The 10,364-nt window shown below is 40.2% G+C and overlaps 1 protein-coding gene across 1 annotated transcript; it reads left to right on the top strand.

Annotated features, from left to right (window-relative positions):
- Positions 1-750: 750 nt before the first annotated feature.
- Positions 751-3,358, top strand: RASL11A (RAS like family 11 member A). The gene is made up of 4 exons (XM_044666117.1): positions 751-874; positions 1,419-1,475; positions 1,568-1,647; positions 2,708-3,358. The coding sequence occupies exons 1-4, from the start codon at positions 751-753 to the stop codon at positions 3,173-3,175; spliced, it is 729 nt and encodes a 242-aa protein (XP_044522052.1). The 3' UTR covers positions 3,176-3,358.
- The last annotated feature ends 7,006 nt before the right edge of the window (positions 3,359-10,364 follow it).

Genomic DNA, 10,364 nt, shown 5'->3' with positions numbered 1-10,364 from the left:
GTAATTTTCTATTTTCTCCCCAAAGCTGGGGCTATGGGATTCTCTGTTCCCTTCCCTCTAGTGATTCAACACAGTGGGGTAGCTCCTGCCAAGTGTGGGGACTAACGCTGCCGCCAGCTCCAAAACGTTCCTATTCCAGGGCCACTCTCGGTTTCTTTCTCAGGGCTCAGGTAGGGCAGTTTACAATAGGGGATTAGAGGGAATGCTGGAGGGCTCTGCAGCCCGGGGTGGGGACATTGGGGTTCAGGAGGGGCAGCCACAGAGCAGCTGTTGTATGCGTCCTAGACCTACCGGGGGCGCCTACCGGCTGCTGCCAGACTGCAGAGCGCGTCAAGAGGCGGGGGCGTGCGCACTCGATGACTGTGATCGCCCCCCTGTCCATTCCCAGAGGGAGCAGGGAAGGGGCGGAGTGGAGGTGGGGCTTGGAGACTGCGGTTCCTCTTGCCGGGAGCTCTTAGTCCTTTAAAAAGCACTGGCTCTTCTGCTCCGGCAGTGGCTGCAGCAACAGCAGCAGCAGCTACGGCCACCTCAGCCACCTCAGCCACCTCAGCTGTTTCATTGCCTTACCTCTGGATTTGGAATCCTCTTTTCTGCCTGCTCCCCATTTCCGCCCTAGGGCCAGTTACCTGCTGGCTAGGCTGCTTTCTCCAGCCAAACTCACCGGGGTTTGACTGCTCCGAGGTGTAAAGTGTTCTGTGTCCAGTTCTAGACCCTCAATCTTTTCCCTCTCCCTCTCCCTTCCCTCGCTCCATGCGCCTGAGAAACATGTCTGGCAACTTTCTTCTCGCCCCAATTCCGGAGTCTTCCTCTGATTATGTGTTCCACAAGGACATTAAGCTGGCGGTGCTGGGCTCGGGCAACGTGGGCAAGAGCGGTGAGTGTCCCTTGATCTGAAGGTAGTGGTGGTGGGTGGCACACGGGTGAAAAGAGATACAATTCATAGACCTTGGCAATTTTTTACGCCGGGAGATCCTACGTGACGGTGGTAGAGGTGGGGGCTGCGGAAAAGAGGGTAAAGATTGGTGAATTTTTCCAACCTTAGCAGAAATCGCACCACCAGCCTTGGAATTTCCTCCACCTGCCTGGCTTCCTACATACATTGGACCTCACTGATGCTTAGATTTACCATCTTTTAGAGATGCCCAAGGGATGAAGTACTCTGGAACCGCTAGGGAGCCTGTAAATTACGAATTTCTTTATGCCCCATGAAAACTCAGCCTAAGGTAGGAAAGAGAAGCAGATCTATCCTTTCTCCGACAAAGGCTGAAGGTGCAAAGTAATTCTCTCGGTTTCTGCTCCACTGTTTTGTGACTGGCCAGCGCTTCTAGGAAAATTCTGATCTTTTTCCTTCACTGTCCGCTGCAACTCTCTTGTCCTTCCTATCCAAAATAACAGTGTTTTCATTTGTTTGTTTTCAGCAATGATTGTGCGCTTTCTGACCAAGAGGTTTATTGGAGATTATGAACCCAATACAGGTTAGGATAATTGCATTTACAGTTTCCATTCATCTTTGTTTCCCTTCTAGAGGGCAGCAATTCTTTAACTCTCCTTTTTTCCTGTTACATAGGCAAACTGTATTCAAGGATTGTTCATGTAGAAGGAGACCAACTGTCCTTACAGATACAAGATACCCCGGGATGCATTCAGGTGAGTTTCTTTCTGCATTGGCTAATTAGCAAACACACTCTCTCTGTGGTCCAGATTTTTAGGTGATAAGAAGAATAGAGGTCCAGTTCTAACAAAGCTTTAAAGGAGTTGGCTTTGTGGCCTTTTGTCCATATTTAACATTTAGCATTCCATTAGCCCAAATTGCTAAACTGTGGATCAGAGTTGTGCATCAAGATCCCTAGTTTTCAGAGTCAGAAGACTATCTTGGCTCTCTCATTTACTTGCAAGAGCAGTAGAGGGAGGTTTTTCTCCTCTGTGAGATTCTAAAGTAAATAACTGAGTTCTTCAGGGCAGGACAGGAAGAACTAAGATGACCGATTCCATATAGACAAATGTAGCAACATTACTGAACAGCAGGCAACATAACTCTTAATTGGTGCATCTGGCATCATGCAGAGCATAGGGCTTATAAGAACTTTTTTGTAATGCTTTACTAATGGCAAATCAAATCAAATTCTCTTAGCAGAGAATAAGGAATGTAACTTTATTAAAAATGAATAATTGCTATCACTTTTAGAAAGTATGTGGAGGTAACAGAATTAATAAGAAATGTGTTTCTGTAATTCTCTTGGAGTACACCTTCAACTATTATTTACTGGGTTCAGGATTAGATAATCATTTTCTTGAATGTTTTGGCTCATTGGGAAATTCTTTAAAACCATGCTTTAAGATGAAAGTTTTACTTAAAAAAATTAAAACCTAACCTGTTTATTTGAAAGATCTTCCTGAATCCCTCCTTATCTCAATAACTAAACAAGTATTATCAGACAAGCAGACTTCAAAAGACCATGTGTATTTGTAAAACAGTAAATATTTGCATCTAATATGAAGTCCACCTCAAGGCTGAGAATTTGATCTTCTGTATCAGAAACCCTTTTGGAGGAAGCTGTTTCAAATGAACAGGCTGCTTTAGAATGTGGTTGGGTTTTTTTCTTTTTCAGTCTCCCCCACCCAAATTGTTAGGTAGTATTTTATTAGGTAGTATTATTTCTTATGGATTATTTCCTTTTTTGCTCAGTCTCACTTCTATCCCTTTTAGGTCCAAGATGACTTTGTCCAGGTATTGGATTCCCTCTCTAGGTGTGTACAGTGGGCAGAGGGATTTCTGTTGGTGTATTCCATCACAGACTATAGCAGCTACCAGTCCATTCGCCCCCTTTACCAGCACATCCGAAGGCTTCATCCAAACTCCAAGACTCCCATCATTATCGTGGGAAACAAAGGGGATCTTCTCCATGCCCGGCAGGTGCAGACTAATGATGGCATACAGCTGGCTAATGAGCTGGGCAGTGTGTTTCTTGAAATTTCAACAAGTGAAAACTATGAAGATGTCTGTGATGTTTTTCAGCATCTCTGCAAAGAGGTTAGCAAACTGCACAGCCTCAGTGGGGAAAAGAGGAGATCATCTCTCATTCCTCGTCCCAAATCTCCTAACATGCAGGACCTCAAGAGACGCTTCAAGCAGGCTCTCTCTTCCAAAGTCAAATCATCCCCTTCCATGGGCTAAACCTATGGTTCAACAGACTCTGGTCTTATTATGCATCTGTGCAGCTAAATTGACTGGTTTCCCACTTTTTAATTGCTCATTCAGAGTTTATTTTTGTACAGGTATTAATTTTCATGTGTGTGTCACTTAAAGGAAATGTTTACTCTCAGCTTTGAGGGAATTTTTGTACATGAATTTGTACCAAAATTTCTGGTTACTTTTCCATTAAAGGTAAAACAATAACAATGCTTCCTGTTGTTGTTGTTTGGTGTTTTTTCCCCCATGCCTTTTCCTAGGTAGCATACTAGCAGTGGAAAATATAGCATTGTGGGAGTTCAAAATTTGCTCTCAAACTGAATCATGAATAATACAGTGTAATAGGGGGTGCTTATGTGAAGGGATTCTGGTATAAGGCCTAAGGAAACATTCAGATTCAGAAAACTTTGATTAACTACATGCCTTTTACCTGGACACTTTTGAAATGGCCTAGAAATCAATTGATTTTAGGTGGAAGGTGTTCCGTATGAATGAACACACAAAAAAGTCACAGGGAAAAGTGATCTTATTGTCAGAGTAAATACATCTTCTATACATTCCATTTATTCATGCTATTTTGCAAAAAAAAAAATGATGACTCCTTTGCTGGTTGTTCTTCAGGGAGCAAAGGGACAATAATGGGATAACCAAAGGAAACAACTTATCATAAGTAAAAGCTGTATATCCTACCAAGTGGCCAATGGCTCTTTATTAACTATCATAATGAAGAAGCTAGTCTGATAAAATCTGATTCTATGGCAATCTTTTTTTTTTTAAACCCTTAACTTCTGTGTATTAGCTCCTTGGTGGAAGAGTGGTAAGGGTGGGCAATGGGGGTCAAGTGACTTGCCCAGGGTCACACAGCTGGGAAGTGTCTGAGGCCGGATTTCTATGGCAATCTTTGAAAAAAGTCTTGTCATGCAAGAAATGCATTCATACCCATCCCCTTCCACACTAGTGTGGCCCTACTATGCTGAGGAGATTGATTATATGTGCAACAGAGCACAGAATTCAATGAGTCATGTCGAGAATTAGAGATCCAAACAAGATCCACATAACTGAAGGACAGGTTAGTTTTTTTGGCTTGAATTTATTTAAATATATACTTTAGTTCTCCATGCCATCTTGCATATGTAATCAAACACATAAATAAGGAATTTTTCTCAGTCCCTATTTCCTGTTGTTGCTTAATTTGATCCCACAAAAATAAAGACCAAAGTTGCTTTTTCTTTCTTTTTATTTTCTTCTTTCTTTCTCTGTCCCTTTCTACCTTCCCTTTTTCATCTTCCTCCTTCCTATTCTACTTCCTCCTTCCCTTCTCTCTTCTTCAGTCCCTTCCTCTTCCTTTCCTGAGATATTTTTTCTGAAGTATATGTACAAAGGCAACCTTGAAAGAGTTCTGCATTTAAAAGTCAGGAAAACCTGAATTTCCATCCTGTTTTGAAAAACTTACTAGTTAGGTGTCTACGGGCTATTTATCTGACCTATCTGAGCCTCACTTTTCTCATTTATAACACAATACAGAACACAAGGATGTATATATGATTAAGTGCCAAATTAGTGGCAAAAACAGAAAACACAAAGTTCCATGGAAGGGAAAAGATATCATTGTGGGTGGAAATGGGCTATAAGTGAGTCATAGAGGCCAACACAATATGTATCTGGTGATTGAATATGTGAGGATATGTGTTTACAGTAATCCTCCAGCATATTCCCACATTTCCAATTACCAGATGCATATTTTGCTTTTCCTATCACTCATCAGTGTCAAGTGAAAAAATATGGAGATTCATGCCTTCTCCCAAATGGAACTTTCTGTATGGAGGCTTCCTTTCCTCCAGAGTGTGGGATGGAGAGGTAAATGGAGGAAGGGATGAGGAAATAACAAGTTTAGAGACATATTAGTTAGTTGATTTCATTCTCTCATTGAACTCCTTGTCTATGCCTTAGCCTTTTCTCCCTGATAAGTTGCTGGGAAGAGGATTCTGAAGGAGACTAAGAATCTGGGAAGGGAGGGATTTGCTCAAGATGCCTCTCAGGGGCCTGGGCACTGAAGTTTGCTTCAAATACTAAAGAAAATATCTTTCTTCCCTTCCATTTACAATTTCTTATTTTGGGGTATATAGTATAATTGGGAGGTTCGAGTGCTAGGTCCCACTCAGGTTGGGATAGGTCAGGGAAAAGTTGCCAACATCTTGGATTTTTGCTCTTTGGTTCATTTGAGTATAAATTGGTAAGGGCGAGTGAGGGAAAGTCCATGACTTTCTTGCTCTTTGAAGGGGAGTGTAGGTATGTGTGTGCACAAATGAATACCTATGGGGGCGTGTGGAGATCTGCCCAACTTGTGAGAAAGAAACCAGATCTTTTTTTACTCAATTTCCTGTGCCTATAATGCCCCATTTCTTATCTCCACCCAAATGCCACATCTTTCATGAAGCCTTCTATGATGGCTGGAAATGGTATTTCGTAATTGAAACGTCACATAGAACTTTGTATCTATTTTATACATTTACTAGCAGAACATATATTTACTATACTCTTTCTAGGCCAGAAGCACCATGAGGATAAAGTCTAGGTCTTATTTACTTTTATATCTCTCCTACATAATCAATCAATAAACATTTATTAAGTGCCTTCCATGTGCCCCATACTGGGCTATGGGTTGGGCATATAAAAAGAGCAAAAGAATGTTGCTGCCCTCAAGGCATTCTAGTGGGGAAGAAAATATACAAATATATGCAAAATCAATTATATATAGGATAAAAAGGAATTAATTAACATAGGGAAGGCACTAGAATGAAAAGTCTTTGGGGAAGTTGTAAAGTAAAAGATGGGATTTTAGTTGAGACTTAAAGGAAGCCAAGGAAGTCAGTAGATGGAATAAAGAGAACATTACAGACCTGGGACACAGCCAAAGAAAACGCCTGGAGTTAAGAGATGGACTGTCTTATTTTTTGAAAAGCAAGGAAGCCAGTGCCACTGGATGGAAGAGTATATGACAAGAAGTAAGGTGTAAGAAGACTGGTAAAGTAAGAGGGAACAGTCAATAAATCTAATCCATCGCATATAATGCATTTTTTTTTTAAAAACCCTAACTTCTGTGCATTGGCTCATAGGTGGAAGAGTGGGCAATGGGGGTCAAGTGACTTGCCCAGGGTCACACAGTTGGGAAGTGTCTGAGGCCGGATTTGAACCTAGGACTCCTGTCTCTAGGCCTGACTCTCAATCCACTGAGCTACCCAGCTGCCCCCCATATAATGCATGTTTGTTGAATTAAATTGCCTTGAGCCTATCCATCTCAGTGAGGAAGTCAGGTCCAAGTTAAGAAGGTCTGATCCTCCACAATTCCATCTTACCTCTCCTATGCTCTCATTTTGGTTATTTCTCAAAGGTTTTTTTTCTCTATTAAAATATGTCTAAAATAGTTTCATTAACATTGTTACTAGTGCAGCTGAAAAGAAATGGATGTTAAAATGGGCCACTGCTATAGCGAATAAATGAATTGTTCTCTTAGGAAGTTCATAAAAGATAAAATTAAGTACTTGTAAGATGTTGAATATGCTTGGGAAAAATAAATGTTTTTTGTCAAAGAAATACTTGTGTGCTTTGTTGAGGCAAAGGCCACTTGAATAAGTTCTAGAAAATGTATTCACAACTCTTTTAGAAAAAAGATACAAGTAACTGTCAAGGACATTATAAAATTGTAGAGAAAACACAAAGGTAGCTCAGTTGAAAATGTTAATATGACTATTTTTTTCTCATGACTCACCTTTGTAACATCTCTTGCCTATGCCCCTAGCCTGACACAACTGCTACCCTAGTGTGAGCCCTCATCATGTCACACAATAGCCTGCCAATGGATCTGCCAGTGTCATAAATAAAGAAATCTATGGCCCATAATTTTGAGCTGAAGATCTAGACTTTAATTGTGGTAAATTAAAGCTGGAGACCTCACCAGGCCCAGCCTGCAATGATGACCTCATATAGATGTAGAACAGTGTGTCTTATAGGTTTTTGAGAGCTGATTAGAATAAGTCATGAACACAGCAGAAGGTACAGAGGATGTTAAGAAATATGCCATGGAATTTGGAACTATGCCCAAAGGGCTTTAAAAGACTGTCTGCCCTTTGATCCAGCCATACCACTGCTAGGTTTATACCCCAAAGAGATAATAAGGAAAAAGACATGTACAAAAATATTTATAGCCGAGCTTTTTGCGGTGGCAAAAAACTGGAAAACGAGGGAAGGTCCTTCAATTGGGGAATGGCTGAACAAACTGTGGTATATGCTGGTGATGGAATACTATTGTGCTAAAAGGAATAATGAACTGGAGGAATTCCATGTGAACTGGAAAGACCTCCAGGAATTGATGCAGAGTGAAAGGAACAGATCCAGGAGAACCATATACACAGAGACTGATACACTGTGGTACAATCGAACATAATGGACTTCTCTACTAGCAGCAATGCAATGATCCAGGACAATTCTGAGGGACTTATGAGAAAGAATGCTATTCACATTTAGAGAAAGAACTGTGGGAGTAGAAACACAGAAGAAAAACAACTGCTTGAACACATGGGTTGATGCAGATATGATTTGGGATGTAGACTCTAAACGACCACCTCAGTGCGACTATCAATAATATAGAAATAAGTCTTGATTATGACACATGTAAAAACCAGTGGAAATGCACATGGGTGGGAGAGTAAGAACATGAATCATGTAACCATGGAAAATTTTTCTAAAAATAAAATTAAAGCTACCACAAAAAAAAAAAAAGAAACATGCCATGGTGTTCGGGAACGAGGGTTTGGAATATTTGATATGAAGTTGTAAGTTCAGGACAAGGTTATCACATTACTTAGGCCAAAATAACTTTTCTTAGCTTTATAATTCTCTGGGGAGTCTACAGTTGGCATAGATTTTCAAAGGCTCAAACAACACCTGAACATGCCAAGGCTGTTGCCTATCAGACCAGCTATCCACTCAACCTTCCCAATGAATCCAGCTCCTTCTACATGGGTTTCAGTTTCCCTAGATAACTACATAGAACTGAAATTTTATTCCTTAACATTGCTAATTGCTATAATATTCCAATACATCAAACAATATCTTTTCTAATACTATGGTTAACATTATATTATTATAATTCATGTCTTCTACACAATTAATTTTATAACTGAGCCTAATATATAAAAATTCTAACTGGAGTTTCTTATCCAAAGGATTATATGTGATCACTTGGTTTATGATCAATAATATAAAGGAAATATAATAATTTTCCTTTCAAGTACCTCAAGTTTTCTCCATTCCAATCTATTTTCCATTCAGTTACTGAAGTGATTTTTGTAAAATTGAGGTCTGATCATGTCACCCTCCTTACCTCCAAGCCTTAATAAATTCCAATAGCTTCCTATTGCCTTCAGAAGTAAATACAAATGCTCTGTTTTGCCTTCAGTCCTTATTTTTCCTTATTTTCCTTATTTTTCCAGTCTTCTTACACCTTACTCCCCAATATATTGACCCAAATGCACTAGCTTCCTGACCGTTCTAGGAACAAGGTACTCTGGAACTCTCTCCTTCTTATGATTGGACTGCTAACCTCTTTGGCATCCTTTAAGCTCCAGCTAAAATCCCACCTTTTAGATGAAGCCCTGCCTAACTCCGCTTGATTCCAATTCCTTTCCCTCTTTTTAATTATTTCCCATCTAATTTCTATGTAGTTTATTTTGTCTATATTTGTTTGCTTGTTTCCCCCATTAAATTGTTAACTCCTTGAAGGAGGAGATTTTTTTTGGCCATTTTTTGGATCCCCAGCACTTAGCACAGTGGCTGGCACATAGTAGGTGCTTAATAAATGTTTATTTATTGACTGATTGATTATACCCTCACTTAAGGTTTTTTCTGAGAATATTAGAGTATGGCTTGTGTCTTCTTTAAAGTGTGCTCAGTTCTCCTGCAGGCACTTAATTTCTTTCCTGCTTCTTGGAAGGGAGTAAGAAATTTAACATAAATGTCTCCTATACTTTCAATGCCACTAAAACGCATCTGAGTACTGGAATTTCAGGGCATCCTGCCTTCAAGGTCTTTGAATGTCATAGGTTGATTTTCTGAGGCTCTCTAGTATCTCAGAGCTTTCTAGTATTACATAATCACATCTGTGACAATCAAGGCTCAAAAACTTCCTTTCTCAGCACATAGTAGGTGCTTAATAAATGCTTGTGGGTTGGTTGATTGATTGTAAGCTTTCTGAGAAAATAGCTGCAGTTGTCAATAGTTTGAGTCCTTTGGCTATCCTGCTTGACCGACAATCTGTCTGTCCTTTTGTCCAAGTACTTGGTTGGTACTGGGTTGCTGGCTAAAAAGAAGAGTGTCTCACTCCCCAAGTAGTGGGGAGTGCTTCTTCCATAGTCCCACCTTCCTTTCCATGATGAAACCTTTCTTCACAAGTGCTATCTTGAAGTAGATTCTACCTTAGCAACATTTCTCATATATGTCACCTTTTCTCTTCTGACATGATTAGCCCTATGGTGCTAATTCTCAGCTCATTTCTTAAGTATTACAATAGTCTTCTAATTAGCCTTTCTGCTTCAAGTCTCTTTCCAGACTAGTCCCCCTGCTACTGAACTATCAAAGTGATTTTCCTTAAGTGTAGGTCTGACCATATCAATCCCCTATTCAATAAATTTCTTATTACTCCCAGGATCAAAAATAAGATTCTTAATTTGGCTTTTAAAGCCCTTCATAACCTGGACCTTCTTACTTTCTAGTGTTCTTACAACTTACTCCCTTCAATATACTCTTTTTTTTCCTTTAAAAAATTTTTTTTAAACCCTTAATTTCTGTGTATTGGCTCATAGGTGGAAGAGTGGTAAGGGTGGGCAATGGGGGTCAGGTGACTTGCCCAGGGTCACACAGCTAGGCAGTGTCTGAGGCCAGATTTGAACCTAGGACCTCCTGACTCTAGGCCTGGGTCTCAATCCACTGAGCTACCCAGCTGCCCACTTCAATATACTCTTATTATCCAGTGACACTGATCTATGTGCTGTTCCTCATATAAGATACACCATCTCTCAGCTCTGTGCATTTTTACTGGTTATGCCTGTGTCTGAAATTTTCTTTCTTCTTTTCTTTATCTTTTGGCTTATTTCAAGTCTTATTTTCCAGAAGAAGC

The sequence above is a fragment of the Gracilinanus agilis genome, chromosome 3 (assembly GCF_016433145.1).
Source record: "Gracilinanus agilis isolate LMUSP501 chromosome 3, AgileGrace, whole genome shotgun sequence".
NCBI classification, from domain to species: Eukaryota; Metazoa; Chordata; class Mammalia; order Didelphimorphia; family Didelphidae; genus Gracilinanus; species Gracilinanus agilis.
This window is presented reverse-complemented; position numbering and strand designations above follow the sequence as displayed.